At 41.5% G+C, this 22,695-nt stretch overlaps 1 protein-coding gene across 5 annotated transcripts in view; it reads right to left on the bottom strand.

Moving 5' to 3' along the window:
* Nucleotides 1-22,260, bottom strand: part of map7d3 (MAP7 domain containing 3) — a 29,206-nt gene extending 6,946 nt beyond the window's left edge. Inside the window, exons 1-13 of one of the 5 annotated variants that reach the window (XM_041943928.1) lie at nucleotides 22,129-22,260; nucleotides 13,856-13,957; nucleotides 13,461-13,541; nucleotides 12,397-12,560; nucleotides 12,031-12,142; nucleotides 10,926-11,009; nucleotides 10,084-10,191; nucleotides 9,261-9,362; nucleotides 8,725-8,823; nucleotides 6,675-6,800; nucleotides 4,458-4,597; nucleotides 825-955; nucleotides 492-712 (exon numbers count right to left, since the gene is read on the bottom strand). In XM_041943928.1, the coding sequence (XP_041799862.1) occupies nucleotides 492-712; nucleotides 825-955; nucleotides 4,458-4,597; nucleotides 6,675-6,800; nucleotides 8,725-8,823; nucleotides 9,261-9,362; nucleotides 10,084-10,191; nucleotides 10,926-11,009; nucleotides 12,031-12,142; nucleotides 12,397-12,560; nucleotides 13,461-13,541; nucleotides 13,856-13,957; nucleotides 22,129-22,174 (1,516 nt within the window). In that variant the 5' untranslated portion in view covers nucleotides 22,175-22,260. The remainder of the gene's footprint in view (nucleotides 1-491; nucleotides 713-824; nucleotides 956-4,457; nucleotides 4,598-6,674; nucleotides 6,801-8,724; nucleotides 8,824-9,260; nucleotides 9,363-10,083; nucleotides 10,192-10,925; nucleotides 11,010-12,030; nucleotides 12,143-12,396; nucleotides 12,561-13,460; nucleotides 13,542-13,855; nucleotides 13,958-22,128) is intronic. The other 4 variants (XM_041943929.1, XM_041943932.1, XM_041943933.1 and 1 more) reach the window with 4 other exon arrangements.
* Between the last annotated feature and the right edge of the window lie 435 nt (nucleotides 22,261-22,695).

The following is a 22,695-nucleotide window of genomic DNA, read 5'->3' as shown; positions in this document are numbered from 1 at the left end:
GAGGAGAATGACTAGTAAGAAGGCTTTGTGTGGGCAGGAACATTTTTTTCTATGACAGATTAAGGGACACTCAACTATGCAAAGGTAATTATCTGGAACAACATGTGTCTCAGTAAAATGCCAGAGGGAACAAAGCCATGCGGGTTTTTATACTCTCAGAAAAGATTATTTCTGAGAACATCCGTGATATTTAGCTAAGATGAAAAAGATCTCAGCTTGTCTCTTCCCTCTCTGAAACTGACAGCATTGACTCGATGCAACAGTGCAAACATCCTGGTTGCCAGAATAACAAGTCTTAGTCTTGGCAAATATTGGCCCAAACTAATTCAAACCAGTCAGCTGACTATGGTTGTTAGGTCTGCTTCTATATGGGGCTGTTATCACACGTTTTGCACTAACATCAAACACCTTCTGCAGTGAGATATATTTTTATGAAGCACAATTAACCATTGATACTATGATCTGCGTTCTTATCACTGAGAATGGCTCACAATCTTTGTCTTTGGTCTTGCTGGAGTCAGAGGACTGTGGGGAGACAGCCTGGACAGGACACAGGTCCTTGGACTTAGAGTCCCTCTTTCGCAAAGTGGGGGGCCCAGTTGGAGTGAGAGCTGGTTTCTGGATTGGTGGAGGCTTCGCTGACGTCGGCTGGGGGGATGGGGGACGTTGTTTCATTGCACCAGGTGAGGGTGGGCGTGTCTTTGAATTTTGCCTGTAAGAGGAAATTGTGAGTTGTGTCTGTTTGTATTTAAGGCAGCATCCAAGCTGTAAGTGAAATATCACTGAATCACAAAAACTGCACTGAAGAATGCTTGCAGCCCTACTTGGCTGCTGCCGGGGAGGGGGTCCTCTTCGGAGCCGGCTTGGGGGCTGGGGATGGTGAACGGTTACGTCCCAGGGTAGTAGAAGGGGAGGCGGGACGTTGCCCTCCAGGCGATGCTGACTGCTTGTCCTTCTGTAATTCCACAGAGATGAGACAGGCGTGAAGTAATTCATGATTGTCACTGAACAAGGATCATGTTAAGAACTCAAAACACATCCTCACAAACACCTTTACCTATTCCAAAAAGTCAATGTTAAATACATTTGCATCATAAGCAAAACGGTTGGAAATCATGCAACTAAGTTGAATTGACATCACAAAAGGATCAGTCCACATCACTCACTGCCACTGACTCTCAACATTTTGCCTCTCATCAGTGCTCATGGCCTTATGTAGACATGAACTGTGAGCACTTAAACCAAATAATATTTTTTCCTTCTCATATTCTATCACTTATGGTACTTTGGAGACCACAAAGACGGGAACGGATCTTGAATTAAGGAAGAAAATGGCAAAAATGGAAAAAAAGACTAATACTAATACTACTAATACTGATTTTCAAATTTATCCCTTTAATCTTCTTGTGATCCTTAATGTTGATCTTGGGACCCGCAACAGAGTCCCATCTAGCTCGGGAACCACTGGTATAGGCAACTGAATTATCTTTACATGCCGACAGATTTAGGAGTTGTGTAAAGTTCACAATTATGAAGAAGAAGAAATGCATGAAAATATGGATGCCTGAGTAATTTTAACTAAAATGAAAGTAGACTGATTAACTAAGTCTGCCTCTCTGTCTTTGTTTCACTGGCATTTCAAATGGTGACACAGGGCTGATGTGAAGAGGCCATGTGTCAGGTTTTAATTCATCTATTTTTAATGCCCATGTGCTATGTTTGGCACTGTAGACATGATGACAGGACACAGCAAGGTCAACCATGTGACGCTCAGACAGACACAAACATACAGTACTGTCCAACCTCACGCCTTTGGTACTGAATGATAAGTAAATCAGATGCAATACATGTTATAAAGCACTTATAATGAACTGAATTAGGTCTGGTTACACAGCTTGACAATCATTTTAAGCATTAGGAGGATGGGAAGGAAGAGCAGGACAGTAAACAGGCGACTGGTGTACAGTTTCATAACAGGGGCAAGACCTCCCTTTTCTATTTATGTCAATATAACATTGGAGCAAGAACAGTGAATAGACAGAGTGTCTTTGTATGAAGGAGGGATCCAGACGTAATCTCAAAGTCACACACAGCAGTAAAGGACATTTACTGTACTTTACCATGGTGAGCCTAAATGCCTCATGACATCCTTTAATGCTGCTTTCAAATTTGCCCTGTAATCATCTGATATAAGAAATATCCACATTCTAAGCAGGCAGCCTGACTCAGCTGACTCAGTGACACAATGCCTGAGCGATAGGCTGCTAGTGTCCATTATCTCGACACCAATCTGTGCATGTGGAGGAGAGAAGACAATGAAATGGTGAGGAAAGTCAAAAGCTTTTTACATTTGGCCCCAGGGTCAGGGTGGGGTCTGCTTTGCATGGCCTGATCTGTCATTAATCAGGTTACTGTGGATCCCTTTGTCTCAGGCTACGACAATGAGTCCCTTCACAGCCACAAAGGAGGCCGAGAACAGGCAGGTTATGAGAGAGAGCCGGGCACTGTGGCCATCTCAGACATCGCATCTGAACGGCAGTAAGTAGGATAACATTTTGTCGATCTATAAACATGTTCATATTACAAGTGACCAGCATCGGCCAAAGAACAGCTGGAGGAACAACATTTCCCTGTGGTTAGCATCCTGCAGCAGTACTTTGACAGGCAAATGCAGCCGGATATGTGCATATAAATCAGAGTCCTTGCTGGCATCCACTTTGTTCTCTGAGCAAAGTAATTTCAATGTAGCCAAGTGTGCATTTGTTGTCACTACTCAAGACAAATCTGTGCCTTCAACTTCATGCTGGTTTCCAGACAGCTTCTGGAAAAGGTAACCCTCTCTTCCAGTGTTACCAACAGTTAAATCATGTGTCAACTAGGGATGTGCGTGATTAGTCGACTAGTTGAATAAATGTTCGTCGGCAGCACATATACAAGTCAGTTAAACTTACTATTAAAACAGTGAAAAGACAAACCAGAAGGTTTTGGTGAGTTTTATTTTGTTTCTGTTGAGTTTGAATGAAGTGCATTTTACGATGCTAAAATTACTGTATCTATAAATGGAGCCTGCTGGCTTTGGCAAGAGCGATATAGCAGCCGTTTCTGGTTAAACAAAAACTCTCTTACTCTTCAACAAAAAGGGATCCTTTCCATAGTATTGTCAGACAATAATAACAATCTGAGCCCGTCAGTGGCAAAAACCAACACTTTTAGTGGACTACACTGACGGTGCGCAATCGCCCGGAGGGGTTGTATTGCAGCCTGTTCGCAGCTGATGGCTGTAGCGCTCTCATTCAATACTGGACCAATATCAAACCACGGTGTCCCCATTAGTCACTCACACACAGCAACATGGAAAATAGGGTCCATAAGCACAGGTAACATTTGACCAGAATTTCTCTCATTTGTCCGGGACACTGAAGCACAGAAACCCCCGATGCATGGTGCAAACAGTATAAAAGATTAAACTGTGTTCAAATTTGACTGTTTTCTGAGTGTTTTCTTACTTCAAGTTTAAAATGAAAAACCATACTGTAAACTACTAACTTCTTTTATAGTCTGTCCATACTTTCCAAGTCAAATTTAATAACTTTCCCATGGAAATAAAAGCAGAATATTGCTGGTAATTAAAAGACATAACATGGTTTACAAACACAGTACTCAGCATTTACCTTGTACTGTATAATATTCTCTGTATTCAGATTTTTTCCAAAAGTTTTAAAAATGTTTTTGATAATGTACATTATGTAACTTATTTCTACAACCAGAATGTCCAGAACAGGTTCTCACAGTACATTCTGCACATGTACTAACTTAAATGTACGTATTATTACTCTGTAGTTTGGACTGGAAGACTAGAAGATTAAAGATACAATCTAAAAAAACTCTCATCTATGTTTCTCCATCAGGCAATGCAATTTGACTAACAGAGCTTTAAAAGAATTAAACTTGATGCTTCTGACCACATAATAAATAGATCTAATAAAATTCTCAAATTGAGATATCATTAGTGACGGTTAAAACAAACAGATTATATTACAAAATGGTTCTCCATACAACACTGATATTTGGGCTTCCAATCTGGGTAAATAATGCAAAAGCATGAGTGACTGCACCCATTAAATGAAACGTTATCAAAGAATTGACAGCAGCTTTCCCTTCCAATGCTCTACAAGCAATCAGACCACCTCTGGGAAACAATATCAGTCTACTGCCAACTCATGCATTGCTGTTTACTTGCACAGCCATGTAAGATATACTTACTCAATGGCGATAAAAAACCCAGCTAAAGGAGAATGGAGCAGGGAGGACATTCAGAAAATCTATCTGCAGTGAAAGCTTTCGCTTCAGTTGATCAATAACAACTTCATACATTTATTTTTGTAAATGTCTGATTCAAACATTTTTTTTTGTAGGCCAGAGGTGTTAGTAACATGAACATCAAGAGGCGTCCTCACCATTGAAGGGTCGAGGGCTCCGTCAGCCGACACAGAGGTGGTCATGCCGCTCTTCTGCCGGTCAATGCTGCGGCTGCGTAAGGGTCCACGCGGTGGGTGCAGGGGACTGGCAGAGGCTGAGCGAGGACACAGGTGACACTCTGGTAAAGGACACAGTCATCGCAGGGCCAGGGGGGCACAACCAATGGGAGGCGTGATAAGCGGCCGAGTTGGGCAGCAAAGCAGCGAAGAGCAAATGGACAAAAGGATAAAGAGAGTGGAGAGTAAGAGGAAGTGGGAGAGGAATAGTGAGAGGAAGGGAGGGCAGATGATGGTTGAAAGAAATGCAGGAGAAGGTTTTTGTGAGGGGATAAGAGTGCACACACACACACACCCGCACAAACAAACACACATACACACACACACACACACACACAAACACACAAAAAGCGATTTGTTAGATATAGCACTTTACGCAGGCAACAGCTTTGATTGGGCTGGAGATTACTGGAGACATGAGCAGCAGAGAGCAACAATCTCACAAAAACCCCGGACACTCCACAGTCGGAGAAGCCTCAGGACACAACATGAACAAACCTCAACACCGAAGCACAGCACACACTACACAAAACCTACCACCAACACAGCAGAACAAACAATGACACTGCACACACATATCACACAGATTTCTTTGTTTTTAGTAAACTAAACACACAGTGAATGTTGACAGTGTTGTTGTTTGTGTTGCAATAAGTAAAAAATGAGAATAAAGACCGCATCTTTGAGTCCTTCCCCCTTTCACGCTGTAACTCTCCACACCCTAAATCAGACTTTGAATGCAAGGTTTGCTGTGCTTTCAGGACAAAACCGTCTCTAAAAAGGACTAACTGATCTGAAATATTGATGCTGAGGCGCTAAATAACTATTATCCTGGAATAAAAATGGGTGAAAAGCACTGTCTTTAGCACTGAGTATATGTGTAGCCTGTACTTAGTAAGGAGAGCATACTGTTGTCCACTATCTTGCTGTGTCAGATTGAGGGATTAGCCTGTGATAATCCCATGACCTGGAGAACTCTCTCTGCCACAGCCTGGTCACAAATGTATTTGTAATTTATTCTGACTGCCCACTGAGAAGCACTACAGCATGGTGACTATGAAATTTGCGCTGCCATGGGCTACCACTGCTGCTGCTAATGCAGATGTGTCATGTTTCTACTGTGACTATATTTAGCAGAAGATCTATAGTCGCTAATGGGTTTGTAATGGTCAGTCAATAAACACTACAACCTAAAACCAACATGAGGAATACAGTTGCAGCTTTGGAGTGAGTCAGTGCTTTACAGTACGGTTCTCGCCATCTTTTAAAAAAAACAGCAACAAAAAAATGTAGCATCCAATAGTGTTGATAAGATATTTTATTATGGGTGTCGATGCTGCCTGAAATTACTCCCACTGGAGCATAGAAATCCAAAAAACTATTCACTCAGTCATCCAGTGAGACATAAGACCTCAACTAGATGGCTTCAGAGAATATTTATCTGAAAAATGTCAGCCCAAGTGCCAGAATGGCATACTGAATTTGATTAGTGTGACTTCAAGCCTATATATTATATGGAAATGCAAGTAATTTCATTAAATTAAAGTCATTTCAGTGTGGACTGGATTCCCCAACCCTCTGGTCACACTACCATAACACATGCAATAGCACAACAGTCTGATTCTGACGTAACAAGAACCAACAGGTAAGCAGCTTAGAGCCAATCTCCCAGCGTGGACTCCGAGGCTCCTCAGATACAGAGAAATGCTCCCGGCCAAGTCAGCCCTGCTCAGCTCAGCACACAACAGCCAATTGTGTCAGATCTTAGAGAACATGTGAGCTGGACGCTTGTGTGTGTGTCGATATTTACTGGGCAACTACGCTCTCTCACATGAGTGTACTTTGCTGCAAATAACTACTGTACATAGAAAACATCAACAGCTGATTGCTACAATAGCGGCATTTAAACATGGGGAGCTGCGCAGCTACTCCCGTAATTCCACCACCATGAAGAGGCCACCATTCAGTTTGAAAAGATTGTCCCAAAAGCACGAGGGTCTGCAGCAGGGCACTTGTAAAGTGATACTGGGAGCGACTGGGCTGACTTTCTACTGATAAAAAATGAGGCTAAGTAGGAAGGACCAGGGTCTGTGTGAAGCCATCCTTCCTCTCTGTCAGGGTCTCCTAAGCGGAGGTTACCTGGAGCATCTGTTCCTTCAGCTGACAGGGCGGCGGCGCTCTTGCTCCTAGCTAGTGAGGCCTGGGTGGGAGTGAGCAGGCGACTAAGGACCCCTCCATCCACTGTGCTGACCGGTGGCCTGCGAGCTACACGGCCAAAAATAAAATCACCCGAAAAACAGAGGAGAACAAAAAGGCCGAGAAGGAAAGAGTGGATGAGAATGGGGATGAAGGTAAAACAAGGAAAGGGGCAAAGGGGGGTCAAATTAAGTTTAGAAAGGTCACCATGTGATTTAACCAACAGGAGAGAATCATCATCAACAACCAAAGGTTAGGTCCCAATAATCTTACATGGGCTCCTTATCAACTGTCTTTATCCTGAAGTTTTAGTGGCATTCAATAAAATGAGGAGAGTCAGTAAAAGACAGTAAAGAAAGGGTGCCATGTAAGAGTGCTGAGACGGACCAAATACTGATTGTATGGTAACTGAAGATCAGTTAATACAGTAATCAGAGTAGACAATTAGGTCAAATCAATGGTTTCTTGGGGCAGAGGGAGGTGTGCTGATGGGGAAAAAAAGAACCATTAGTGAACTTCAAAAACAGCAGAGGAATACTATTGGGTAGGAAGATGAGAAGTGAAAGAAACCAAAGACTAAAAGTGATAGTTCAAGTGACTGTGGTCAGGCAGGAGTTCTGTATCTTCTGCTGTGCAAACTTTTCAATGCATTCGATAAAGAATTTTGATTAAAGTGAGGAGGCTGATGACATTAGTCAATACTGAACAAGTCAGCATATTACAAAAGCACAACGGCAGACATTGATTTCACAGCAGAAATAAAGAGCTCCTGCTTCCATGAAATGGGATAAGGTAGAAGAAAGAACAACTCCCGATTTACGCCGTTGCTGCTACCTGAGCCACAAAGTAGAAATCATACTAGAAGAAGAGTTAAAGTGTTGACGGGTTGATTTTGTCACATGTCCTTAAATGCCAACTCTTGAAAAGGAGAGTGCAGTCACACTTCCCTTTGGAGCCCCTTACTGTGAAGACATCTGTTGCAGACAGACTTGTTTATTGTTAGCTGGTGAGTGCTAGCTCCTGGTGCACTTCAGCAAGGCTTGCTGCTCTGACCCAGGTACTAAGAATGGAGGTTATTAAGTCTGACATAAGGTTATTGTTATGAAAATAATGTTGTGTGGGAGCTTTGGGATTTAATAACTTTAAGATCTTTTTGCAGATGAGTACCAAGTGCTATGTCAATAGTTGTATTATTGCCTAGGCTAACCACATAGAACAAACATATATACAGAACAGGAACATTTTCACAACTCATCATCTGCACGATGAGGCTGGCTATAGGACAAACAAAAGCATTGGTGGTTAATAGCAATACAGAGACTGCAGTCAGTTGCTGTGGTCATTTCTGCGCTCTGGGGGTGCTATGGTGGGATGGCACTGACACACACCACACTGAAGCACGAGCTCAGCGACTTAAATCCAGCTATGACGTTATCTGGGAGGGAGAAAACAATCGACACTTTGTGACAATAAAACAATACACTGTGTTAGTGCAGACACAGCACACAGCAAAAAACAGTCCTGGGTTGACACTTAAAATAAAACGATAAAAGGGTTAAAATAAGATTATCCATCAGTGAGAAACATGGCACAGTACAGGTTCTGGTGAGTTCAGAAAGCAGAGGTTAAAGCATACGTGGAGCGAACATTGTTCCCAGTTAATTGCGGACAAACAGTGCAGAGGAGCTTAGCTGCCTATGGGTAATTCAGCAGTCAGTGAGTAAGATTTAACTGAAAGAGAACCAGGACAGAAAGAAGAGTTGGCCAGTTTAAGACCCGTACAGCTGATGACACTGAATGTCATCCCCAAAACCTCTTAGTAGCCGACAGTGTTGATAAGGCTTTAAAAAAAAAAGAGCAAATTCAAAATAAGCAAGCTGTTAACATCATAGCAACATGCTGGTTATTCCAAAAGTGGGGCGAGAGCTTCAGATAGGGGTATGGAAAAAAAAAAAAAAAAAAAAAAAGATTGCTGATTGTTCATGCTAGCCACCTTGATCATCTGTTGTCCCCTTATCAGGCTTGGCAGGGGTCTGTGCTCTGCCCACACTTACTCGTGTGAGGGAGGAACTTCTTGTCTTCATGGAACGGCCTACAGACATGAAAGTGGAGTTACAGCCAAACAGGCGCTAGGAAGGAGTCAACAAGGAATCCCCAAAGACAGTCTTCGAGTCATGTGCACTTCATTTCGCCTTATGTGAGTCATCAGCAGCTGATGTCCCAGTTAAACAGATGATGCTTAAGCACACAGAGAAGTTGTAACTGTCCCTTCTGATCACACTACCTGATGCCCGCTAATTCAAACGACTACATAATTAATACTAGAACAGAAGACCAGCTGTGAGTGTTTGCACCATTATCATGTGCAAAGTCAGCTTGCTATGGAGTTGTCGTAGCTGTGACAGATCTTAATTTATAATGGAAATTCTTGAATATTTTCTCTATTAAACCTGTGGCGGTTTGGCAAACCGTGTGCTGTACATCATCTTTGTTATAAAAGCATAGTGTGGGAGAGGAGATCTTTTGCACCTGTCTGTTCCACCTGAAGCTTTTTGCCGTCTTCCTTACTGGCCTGAGCAGCATTGTCACTGCTAGGCAACCGGTTACAAGACGAACTCCTCGGCTTAACCCCTGAGAGACAATGATGAAACACCCAATGGTGAATTTACACAGTGCTCGCTAATGAGTGTACAAAGTCTCTCGGACTTTTTAGAATACATTCATAGGCCTGGGAAAGGAAAAGCAAAAATTTTTACAGGTTGAAAGGTATAGAGAAATCAACAATATTACAAAGAAGAAATGGCACTGGCAGCCCGTAGACACTGTGGACAGATGTGACTTGACTGATTGTGTTGATTATTTTTTTTGTACAAATCAAGTATGCTTTTTGTGAATCATAATATGCTTTGGATGGTTTCTATTACACCACTACAAGTACATGTATTAATGAATCACAATTTGGCTCTGATTGTGAAGAGCAAAGAAGTAGCAGAATTGGGAGGTCAACAGACCACAGACAGAGGGCTAAAGCATTTTTTACCAGTATGTTTGTGCTCCAGTGAGCCTGTGTTTAAAACCCTGGATATGGAGAACACAGGGTCAGAGATCACCCAAGGCTTAAGAGGTGGAAGTGAAAGACGATCTGGTCCAGATAATGTATAGTTTGTCACCTGGCAGATCTCAATACATTAGTCATCAATGAAAAACATTCATCCGGCTTATAATGGACGGTCTGGAACATACTACATTGGTTAAGACAAAGCACAGGAATGCAGGGAGGGGAGGAGGAAGGGAGGGAGGGGGAGAAGGAGCAAATGAGGAAGGGAGGGGGCGGGAGAGACAGGAGACTTACTTTTGTCAGGAGATTTGATGAGGGTGGCAGAGGAGGAGGATAGGCGTTTGCTGATGCCAGCCTCAGACGGCTGTTTCAGGTTCATAGTGGATGTGGAGCGCTTGTCCACTAAGAGGGAGGAGGAAAGACAGACAAGGGAGGCAGGGTTTACACTGGAGGTTGGCCAATGGGGGAGGGCAATGGGTGAACACAAGGGACTACAAGGTTCTGCAAGATTTTAATACCCCTAATATGCAATGGCGGATAAGTTGCTTCATTAATATATCTAAAATAAAAATACACAAACATTACATACATTGATATATCATACCCATTAATCCATTGTTCTAATGTGCTACTAACGCAGTGCACATTTAGTAAAACACAAAATATGCAGAATGAATTTGCTGGGAAATACCATGTTTAACATGGCAACACACACTACACAGCAAACCATAACAAAGTTGTTGTGGCATGATGGTTAGTAAACAACAGATGCTTATCTTTTTACCACTCCAAAGAGAGGAGCATCAACAACATTACACAGCTCGTGCTAGAGAATCCAGAGGTGATATTGGGCTTCCATGCGAAGTCGCCCATGTGACCTGGAAGTGCTCGATGGTATGAGTAAGTGAAAAACCTAAAGCTACACTTCCAGCTATTCACCCAGCACAACGCACATTCAGAAAACAGGCCCCATACAACAAACGGTTAGTGAATAACTGCCAGTTAGACTGCAGGTGAGGGTTGGTAGGGTGGGGGAGGTTGGTGGGAGGGGTAGGAGGTAACCAAGCTATCTGGAGTGCCAGTGCCAGCCCATGCTGTGTTGCTACATCGGTTAGCAAATTATCAACAAACAAAACCTTGTCGACTCCTTGGTGGCTTTTCTGGTGAGGCAGGGGAGATAACTATTGTTACTGGAGATGAGGCGCTGGCATCAGAGTCTCCTGTGGGAAAAGACAGCTCTCAGAGAGGAGCCATAAAATACAAGATGCTGAGGCACATCCTTCATACAAGGGAAGAGAGAGGAGGCGAAACCTGGCGGGTTGTCAGCCTTTGCTTGACACTCAGTGGCTGAAGCATGAAATACACGGACACTATATACAAATTTGGCACAACATTAAAACTGAGTATCATGAGTTGGTACCACAACATAAAGAAAGTGCAATGTAAATGAACAATTTTTTTCTAAGCTACAAATGTTCTGCAGATTTCTGCAGAACGTTGTGGTTTACTGTGTCCAACAATGGGAGTGATTGTACAGAGGAGTCAAGTGATATCTCATGCGAAGAGTGAGAGTGCGAAAGACTACAGTTACAACTGACATTTCTGTGTAATTCTTCAGATCTCATTAAATAGATTGGAGTTCATGAGTTTGCTTTACTTTATTTCTTTATAACTCTTCTTGCTTGAGGGGGTTCTGACTTTGAGCTACTACATTGACAAGCTTTAAAAAAATCACATGTAATGCATTGTTGATCAACTGATACCCAACTAGTTGCTAACATGGTTGGGTTGTTATAGCTGCCCCTGAAAATGAGTCAAAGGGACGCGATTCAACACAAATGTAAAGATGGCAGGAGAACTTAGTATTGCAGCTAGATTTTGTGGTGAAAGACAGTAAAAAGTCACGCTCTCTGTATCTTTGAATAACAAAAAGAGATTAGAGTCTTGCGTCTTTCTCTAAAAACCACATTTGACCGTCACACATCTCAACACCAGCATCACCGTCAGTGGCCAAAACGCGGCCTTAAATTGCTTCTATGTACATTGTTGCAGGATTTCACCCCAAATGTGGTGAAACGTGATCACATTGTGAAATTTCACGCTGATTTTTTGCTTTTGTTAAAGAAGTGAGGCACTTTTGGTGTGTCCTTTTTAAAACACTGTGTGGCAAGTGGGTGATGAAATTGAACAGAAAAATAGAAAGGAAAGGCTGAACTTCTCAGGTGAAGAAAGAACATCTACCTGTTCGTCCATCTGAGTCTGTGGACAGTCCTCCCCAGGACCATCGTTTTTGCCTCTGCTCTACACGCTGACTGCGCTCCAATGTCCGCCGCATTACTGCCTCGTAGTGCTCCTGCAGCATAACAGCGACAGAGGAAGAGAAACATGCAAGTCATTTACAGCAGAGCAACCTTTATTCCTAAAACTAAAGCAGAGAGGACATTGCCCTCCTTCCTACATCTGTTGTTAAATATATAAGTGAAACACTGCAACATAAACCTGTATTTCTGTTTGAAATTTAACTATTTCAGTCACATGAGTAAAATCAACTGAGCAACATCAAGCACTGCCCCGTGGCTCTTTAGACTCCACCCATGCAGCATCTACCTTTTCCTCTTCCTGTTTCTGCTTCCTCTTCTCCTCCACAGCCAGTCGTTTCTGCTCCTCCTTTTTTCGCTGTTCCTCAACCTTTTTCTGACGCTCCTCCATCTGACGCTCCACTTGCAGCTTGGCCTTGCGCTCCCGTTCCATAATCTGAGACTCTCGCAAAGCTGTGTGCACATACAGCATATGTGCATGCATGAATGCACACAGGAAAAAGACAATCTTTAGTATGTTGTCTTATGCATGTAAACAGCCTCTAAGTAATAATCCCTTTGTTAAAAGCTGATAAAGAACAGCAACGTTTTTTTTTCAATATTCATATGAGGCCTAGGTTGCTATTTTCTGCATTTACAACCAAAAGCTTGCTGCTAATGAGAAAATTCTAATAAAATGTAATGATATGATGATTCTATCATCGCTTTAAATTTAACAGGGTAAATTTAGCATTAAGGTTGGGCGATATGACGATGAGTAGAAATGTGCCCACTGGGAGATCTGGCAATAGCGCTTCCAACTTCGTGTCAGTCTATATATTTAGGGTAGACTATGCATCAAATCAGGGCTGGATTCTCAAGTGATCTTGTGAACCCAGCTGCCTTGGGAGGTAACGTGACCCAGGCAGCCAGACTGCTTACCACATTCTCATATGACATGGGAGAAACAGTTGGTGGTGGTAATGCACCTTTTAGCTGGTTTGACAACCGCCGCAGAAGAAGAGAGTGAGATGAAAACATGGAGTACAACAAGGATTGTGGCTGTTTTGAGCTTTGTGTTTTTAACTGAAGTGTCTCTTGTGAGGAAGTTGTTTTTGCTTGTATAGAAGCTTCAAATAACAGAAGAAAATAATAAAATGTAATGAAGTATAGTATAGTATGTTTATTTTAAACCATTGTTAATTCAATTTACAGAACAATTACTGTATTGTGATATACACCGTAACCGTGATACAAAATTATATATACCATGGTAGAAGATTTTGGCCACATCACCAAACCCTATTTTGCATAGTTAGGAAGGTTACAGCTGGCTTTAGCTGAAAATTTTTCACACATAAATCGGCCTCTTACCCTGTTGTTTGTCTGCCTCTTCTCGCCTCTCTTTTGCCACTCGCAGACGGTCGTCTATTCTAAGTGCGGCCCCGTCAATGACTGTAAACACATGCATGTGTATATGTAGTTAAAAACAACGCATATTCAGAGAACAAAAGAGGGGATAACAACGCAGTGTAGTGTTGCACGGGCTTTGCATCAGGCAAGTATATGTGTGCATGTGACCGTCATTAATGAGCTTTGTCAACTGTTACAGTAATAAGATGATGACTAAGATTTACCTGCAGTAAGCCACACTAAGTAAGGATTGTGTTGCATCTAATGGCTCAGGTTATGGAAGACAATAGAGCGAGTGACAGAGTAGTATCTGTGACAACCAATGTGTTTCCGTGTCAGGGTGTGATGTCATTTACCTGGCTTACACCCCTGAGGTTTAGCTGATGTGTTGGTTGTAGGTCCTGGACTATTCCCTGCCAGGCTACGCCGTTCCTCGGCCTGTGCCTGTGCAGCTGCAGCTGTACACAGGGAAACACACCATGCACACAGAGATGTAGAGTCACATCATGTCATGACAAAGCAGGTATATCAAATACTATCAAGGAAACAGAAATGCTCTGGAAACTCCAAACCAATCAAGTCTAAATCAGCCATTTCTCTCTGTGCTTTGTTTGTCCTCCGCAGGAATGCTAGTTCTAGAGAGATCCAACGGATTTGAAACTACAGAACAATCCAGCTATTCAGGCATTCGACATAACGCCCCGCTCATGGTCAACCCTGTAGCCAGCAATACACTGCTTTCTGTGACAAGCTCGGAGGCACGGGCTGTTGTGAGAAGCATGTCTGGAATCAAATCCTTGTGAGCTGCTATATGGTTAATATGCCCAGTGGGGCTGAAAATTTTAAGCACAACCACTCCCTAATACATAGAAATTGCCCTATGATTTCATAATCATAGGGCAGATTTCTGTGTGTAGTCAGGTTTAGCCATCTTGAGAAACCAGACTATAAGCACAAGTCTTCCTGTTGCAATGCATAAGTCATCCTGTGTTTCCAGCAAGCTTTTTTGTTTTAAAATTTCCTTCTTTGGAGATGTGATTTCTAGCACCACAGAGACAAAATGACTACTGAACCATTCAAGATAAAGGCAGGGGTTGCGAATATGCTTTTAAGATAGCAAATACATCAACTCTTCTTCAGGCAAAATCTACTCGCAGGAATATCATGGTTAGGAGTTACAGGAGCAGGAAGGAAGGAAACAGTCAGGACATGATCAAGCTTTATGAGCCCTAGTATCAGCCTTCTCTCCTGTCTCTTTCCTTTTGTGTCCCTGCGTATTCAGCATTACAGAACTGCTGACAAAGAGGCAAAATGATGGTCAGCCATGTGATATTCACATTATTGATGAACACGTCTGTGTTCTCAATGTCTCTCACTGTTTCTATTGCTAACATAAAATCCTACTGTTGCCATAACTATCAGAACTAGTAACTCCCGTATACTGATTAAACTTTCTGACAACATTTCATAATCATAACATCAATATTTAAAAAAAACAAAAAAACAACTGTTATGTGGAAATAAAGTTAAAACACATGGACTATATAAAAAGCTCTGAGTGACCAAAATTTTAGAATGAGCTGCAATGCATTCACATGCTTTATTCATACTGTATTTTACTTAATCAGTGGAGGCAATGACTTCCTGGAAGGTAGCTACAATTATCAGTCTAAAAAAATATGGTATGCTTTGGCAATTTTTAGCCATAATGTATGCAACTTCTATGTAATTGCACTAGAACGCTTAATCAATCATCAAACATTTGTCATCGACGACCTGCAATTTCCCAGCTTGGGATAAATAAAGTATGTCTATCTATCTATCTATCTAACGGTTTGTCAACATGAAAAGCCCACTGATCTGTTTCAAACATTATCACAAAAAAGTTAATCCAAATGTACTTCTAGCACAAAAGTACTGCTTCCTCTCATCTTTCAAATGGGACACAAGATAAGAAATGCTGCACTGCTTTAGTATAGCATGCTTTTGACATGATGCGCTGAGTCATGATCATATGCGCCCTCCAAGCAGGGGATAATAACACTGACAATATTGTGGCCCTGCTTCATAACAAGACTGAAGCGTGACGATCTCTGTCTACACTTACTGAGAGCTGCATCTTTGCAGTACTGTAACTAGAGCTTCATTTTTAGGTCTCGTTTGTTCACTTCTTACTTCAAAAACGAACTACTTGCCTTTAACATCGTCAGATCTCCCGCCCTGCAGCAATTAAGATGCTGCTGATGCAAACCCAAGATTTTCTGCTACTTCACGTCAAATCAATTTCCACCAGAGAATCATCGGAAGGATTTTCTTTATAAAACAGCTACAGGAGGTTCAGCCTTATTTGCCACTCAAGTAAGCTAGACATTTGTCTTCAAAGGAAGCAGCCACAATGAATTGGAATGGTTACATGAGGCCGCTTATTGGACATCATCAAGTAAGCATCACCTTTTACTGTGTTGTCTTAGCGTATGTAAAACATCCATGCTGTGCCTGGCACTGCCCGCCACAGGCACTGATCATGGTTTCTCTTGAGTACAGCATGCCATGCACTTCCTACCTATATGGAAATTGACTCTACACTCTACCACCTTACCCTCTGGAAAGCAGAGAGGACAACGGGTCCTTATTACATGAAGTGACACCAGCAAATTTAGTGATAGGGTTTGTTCACTCAGCTGACTCTCAGATACGCTTTGTTTGGACCCCTGAACCAGAGAAGGATTTTTGAGTGCAGAGTAGACAAGAAGAAATAACAAAAATAACAGGGTATCTGGATAGAAATAGTAAGACTGCCTACTGTCACAGAGATTATGACAAAACAATTCTCCTGAAGTAGTTGTAACAAACCGTATATTAATTACCAGGAGATGGACAGAGCAAAGAGAGCTGACAGGGTAAGTAGTCGTGCACTGATTATCTGTATTATGCAGCTGCACTGATGGTCTCCAGTCAAAGCAGCTTATGAGGGTCAAAGTCTGCAGCCAATGCCCAGTGGAAGTGTACAGGTCATTTCCTGTTTGATTTCCTTCTTCAACCCCACCAGTGAGAAGACTTAATGAAGCTTTCGTGGGTAAAACAAAAATCCATGATTTTACTGCACTTTCAACAGCTTTTTTGATACACAACAGTAACTAATAAAGCATGCAAATGTGCATGTGAACAGGTTATGATACTGTATGTTTAGCATACAGTATAGGTTAGCATATGGATTTTAGGCCACTGTCAACACAGACATTCACTTTTACTCAAGAGAATACACAGGAAAAACAGATGGGGCACTGAAGGCTGAAGAAGGTGATCTATATTCAGAAGAAAAAGTTATCTAATTCTAGCATGAATAAATCACACCCCAAGTAAAAACACAATTATCTCTCCAGGAAGATGTAAAAACAATCTTGATGGCTCCATTATCAATTGTGTGGATCAAGTAACTAAAACATCCTGGCTTTGAAACTAGCCCAGAATCTTTGTTTCACATCATGTCTCACTCTTTTTATCTAACCTTCCCTGTTCATATAAAGGAAAATAGAATAAAATGCCAAGCACCCTGTGTAACAGAGTAACTGTTGCTAAGTGATGCACACAGCAGCTCAGGATGGATGAAGTGCTTCTCAACCATGCTTATGCCTGTACCAACGAAGACACTGACTCTGAAATGCTGATGATTCACAGTAACACACAAAAACAGTAAAGCTTTGAAAGATTACTCATCAGACTGTCAGTTTATATGCAACAATTACTTCACATTTGGGCTGCACAATATACAGTATATTTCTCAACAGTACCACCATGTGAATGAAATGATGCTTATATTGCAACCCATAATCAGCAAACTCATGATAAAGTCTATGAAAGGGCTGCTCCAACAATATTAACTTGTACAAAATACTGTAAGCAATTTAGTTGAGACCCAGAATATTGACTTTCAAAGTATGACCTTCTTTCATGACATGACATAGGCTTCAGAATAACTGCATTATCTAGTCTTTAGAGGGAAGTAAAAGCAAACAGGAAAGCAAAGGGGCTGAGTAAGCAACAGCTGTTAAGACAAAACCATGCATTGTTTCTACTGATGCACGTCTATTTATGCATAACATCATCTGCTATAATATCCAGTTTAATATGCCTTCCTGTCACAAACTCTGATTCATGATTTTACTGACTTTCTGGGTGCCACAACCACAGTGGATGTACGTACTCATTGACCCTCATGTTCTGTAGTGACAAGAAAGAAGCTAAATAAGAGCTAAATTAGACCGAGTCACACGACACACTCTCCAATGACACACGGATTCACGTGCCAATTAAATGAGATGTAGGAAGGTTCTGTTTTCAACAACAAACCTCAAGAGGGCCAGGTGTGCTCATAGAAATGAAAAGAACCAATCAGATGAGCTGTCTCTCATCACTTCATCACTATGGAGATTTGCACACATTAACATATATCAATGCTGCTGCATCGACAGACTTAGCTACACCCTTCAATTGGTAGGAAGAACAAAACCACAAAAATGAACAATTATATATTGTACCTGGCTGATCGATGGTATTATCTGAGCTGGATAATCAGTTGTTCGGGTAAGTGTAGGTAGTAGTGTTGAGGAAAAAGAGTTAAAGATGCAGCAAAAAAGTCAAAATGTAGTTTAATGTAATGTGTTTAGTCTGTCGTTAATGTGGGTGGTAATATTGTGAAATATATATTTATACAGCTCTTGTGACACTGATTATAGCATCAGCCAGCAGTTTTAAGTACAACCCTGATTCCAAAAAGTTGGGACACTGTGTAAAACATGAATAAAAAGAGAAAGCAATACTTTGCAAATGTGTTTACCAGCAACTGTTTGACAAAGTGTTCTCGACCCATGTAGTAATGTCCTTACTACAATCATGTGTTGACAAAGTGGTGAACGCCGCCCATCCTTGCTTGTGAAACTGAGCCTTTTGGGTATGGCCCACTCATACCCAATCATGATACTATCACCTGTTATTAATGAACCTGTTTGCCTGTATAATGTTCCAAACAGGTGTTTTTTGAGCATTCTGCAACTTCCCCAGTAAACACATAATTACAAAAATCAATCAAGTTGATGAGGTAAATCATTAAATATATTGTCTTTGTACTGTTTACAAATGAACATATAAAAAAAGGATTAGCAAATTGTCACATTCAGTTTTATTTATGTTCTATTTATGTTATTTATGTTCTGAGCCTCAACTTTCTTGGGTTTGGGGTTGTTGCCGGAGATGCTCAAAAAACACTGGAAAATCATTCTGAGTGCAGCACATATACATATTGATTAGTTGTGGTCCAGCCTTCAGGCTACTGAGTTATTATGGCAGCAGTAAAGACCACCAGGGGGGCTGGAGAAGGCCTGGCTCTGCAGGCCAGACAAAAACACCAAACAGGAAGCAGGCCAGCCTGCATTACGTCATAACAGTTCTAGTAGGTAAAGTTAGACAGTGTTGGTAAAGTGGAGAAGCAATAGTTTGTTAGGACTCTTTTCGGTCTCTCCTTTCAACTGCAGCCATTAATGTGTTCTACTACATGGTACAATTAACCAGCTTGTTGCACAGGAAGTGTCTGCACTGCTTGATGAAAGGGTGGACAACCATTTCCAAGTGAGTAATAAAACAAAAAACTCCACACAAACACACAATATAAACAGGTCAATTCACTGACCAAAACAAACTGAGCCAGCAATTAGTTCCTTTTATTTTGTTACATTGTCCAAAATCACTGAAACGTCTTGTGTAGTAGCTGACTACAATAAAAACATCAACACTCTTGGTCATCTGTGGTACAGAGCTTCCCATTGCAGGCTTAAGATTTCAAGTCCTCGGATAACACTGCTGATGCACGCTCTCACACATGCACACGCATGCGTGCACAAACACACCAGATCTTCTATGGGATTACTCAAGACCTGTTCATGCAAAGGTAAGCCTGAGCTATTTGCAGTACTGACTGGTAGGATAATGATGACACATCCCAGTTTCCCTGGGAGTCTCCTCTTCCAGGCGGACTGTATTTTCTTGTGGAGAATGACATGGAAAGAATCTGATGATATCCAAATCTATTATCAGCCCAATTATCAATCCAGTTCTTGCGTAACTTGTTTAATCTATTTTTCATTATATGGTGTTGGAGGCTAAAGCTACTGGTTTAATAGTGTTCAGTTTTATTGCTTAATAATAGAGGGAAAAAAACTTACAAAAATTGTCAAAGTTAACAATTTGACAAGTATTTAAGTATTCTGTGATTACAAGTATTCTGTGATTACGAGTTACATGCTAAGAAGAAGATTGTCATTAGTCTTTATTACTCTATTATACCAGTAATCATTTGGTTTATAGCCCTCTTTGAACTAAAACAAGTTACAACCAAGAGGGTCGAACCAAAAATCCTGTTCCAACAATTTGTGAGTGACAAACAGAAGTTTTACCCCTAATACACACATCTTATCTTTTCAGCTTTCTGTAGTTCAGCACATTAAATCAAACTCTGACACTATGCTGCATAGACGACATGTGTCCGTGTGTTTTGTCTATCCAAAATCTCTTGGCCAGCTTGTATGTACACGCAGATATGCAAAATGTAAGTATTTTCTCTAATGTGAAATAAAAGAAAAAGAAGAATAATCCAAAAGGAAACAAGGAATAATTATGATACCTAAACATACCAACTGCTGCCTTGTGAACAAAACTATTCTGATGATTGACTGACCTTAGTTATAGCCTACACAAATGAACAGGTTTTGCTATTCAAATCTTTGGTGTGTGTACGTGTCTGCAGGTACGTGTCTGCTGCAATACATCTTAGTGTTACTTTAAAAGATTAAAATAAAACAGGGATGGGACATTTGTGCTAGAAGAGAAAAGCTAAATGGACAGATCCAAGAAACAACATACCGAAATTTAGGCTGGTTCATTTCCTCTTCTGGTTAAATCCAACCAGCTCAGAAATATTTCTCATGCTTTTAATTCTGCAGCAGCAATTGCTGAGCCAGGATCAGTATAACCTTGCAGTGTGACTTGCAGTAGTGTGATCTCCCTTTATAATAGCAGGTTACATTTTCTCCTTGCTCACATTCTTGTGGAAATGAACATGAGCTAGATTCCTAACATTACTTTATTATTGTCAGTCTTCTGCTCTGACTGGAGGCCAAGCAAACTGACATCCTCTTATTCCTCACAAAGCCAGGATTCAAACTTTTTGTGGATATTTCCATAAGACCACAGAATTGGGTGGATGTAAATTCCAGATTGAAAATACTGAATGGAAAAGTTAAGGGAAACAGGAAGAAGATCAGTACTAAATATGGTCCAGTTGTTGCCAGGAGTAAAACATGCCTACACCCACACTGGGTATGCAGAAAATTCCCTCTTACCCTAAAACACTAACTGTCAGCCCAACTGAAGCTTAAGTCACAACAAACCATGCATTCATGCCCACAGATGCAGACACAGTAAACATCCATGTCTAGGTCTGGACGGGGCCAGCTGAGGCATGGATAAGAGGCGTTGATGGAGATTTTGCTGCAGTTCTGCAGTTAGCCTGCATAGTACTATTTACAAAAACGCAGTGTGGCTATTGCTTAACAGAACTGTGTGCTGCTGATCCAACCAAAACTCCTTTATCGCTTCATCAAGACATTTCAAGAAAAGCAACCATGCAGCCTTACTCTCTTATCAGAGCACAGTGTCTGACAGTGTCTGACACTCAAGCTTTATCTGAAATTCAGGTCAGACATTGTTATAGTTACCCTCCCTGGAGAGCGGAGGGGGTTATGCCATATGCCAACATATAAGCATAAATGTCGATTAATAGACACAAGAGAGAAAGGGACACTTCGTATGGGATAGTTTTGAGCAGGAAGAACCAAAACTGCTGATGTACTATGAACCATTTGTCAGTTGGTGCAGGCATCAACTCACATTGCTGACAACTTTATACACGCACACTTTCATACAAAATGCATGTACGGAAACGCTTCCTGAACTCTCCCTGGAAGAGACAGCAGATGATCACTTTTGACAATAATCCCCAAGTGACGAGCGACGTTACCTCGTTAAGCTACCGACGAAAGTCAGTTAAAAAGCAGATAGTTAGCTTCGTTTACCAAGCATTTGGAGCCTGCCTGTTCATTCATATAACAGCACTTTGTCAGAGTATGTGATTAAAATGCGGCAAAGCAAAGATAAAGCAAAGCTAGGCGAGCTGGGCGCCAGACGAGTCGTGATATGTCAACCGGCACCCGGGCTACAAAATATAACGTTACAACTTTAGCTAACAGGTACTTCAGGTTAGCAACTTCAGTGAGTTGAACCAACTCGTTTAACTTTTCTCGGATTTTAGAAATACAGCCATTGGTTAAGATGGGCAAATTCACTCCAATTTACAACGTTTAATGCGGATAGAAGTTGCTAAATTTTCCGCATCCATTGTCAGCAGACAACCGGACAGCGAGCTAACGTTACTAGCCAGAAAAGCTGGCCGCGGTACAACACGTTCAAATAGCCCGGTCCGCGGCGGCACTTGCCAGCAAACATCACAAAGTCATTACTACATTGCAAGAAACAAATGGGTAACAAAAACAACCACGACCGCCAAGAGTTTTCTTACCCATTTGGGCTCGCAAGCCTTTGAGAGTCGTAGCACCCTCCGCCATTTCTATGAAGTTTTCCTTCTCTGTTTTTTCTGAAGCAGGGGCGCGTAACACATCGCAGCCGGTAGGACTCGGACACCACGGGGACGTGGACATCAAAGAGAGAACGAGAAGTGACGAGGGCTCACTCTTACCTGTCTCTCCGAAGACCGACAACCACGTCGCAAAGCGCGTAGGAACAGAGTGTTCAAAATGCTGCTGTGTATATGGAGGGTTTTAAGATATGGTCAGCTGCAGAAATACTGAATAAAAAACTTACTCGAAAGTAATTCCGTACGGACAAACAATATTTTAATGTTAGACCAGTTTGTCCTTTACTGTTAAAAAGAAGCCATTTGACATTTTTAAATCACGTTTTTTAGTTTGTGGGGAACAAATGAACACTGCAAAAACAATTCATGAGCTTAAGTGTTTGCTGCAAAAGACTTCAAGCATGGCGCCCCTTACTTCCAAGACAACTATTGTACAGGAGGGGCGGCATCATTTCGCAGATTCTTTTTTTGCTTGAGGATTATAATCATAAA

The sequence above is a fragment of the Chelmon rostratus genome, chromosome 9 (assembly GCF_017976325.1).
Source record: "Chelmon rostratus isolate fCheRos1 chromosome 9, fCheRos1.pri, whole genome shotgun sequence".
NCBI classification, from domain to species: domain Eukaryota; kingdom Metazoa; phylum Chordata; class Actinopteri; order Chaetodontiformes; family Chaetodontidae; genus Chelmon; species Chelmon rostratus.
The sequence above is the reverse complement of the archived record's forward strand: the minus strand, read 5'-3'. Positions and strand labels throughout refer to the sequence as shown.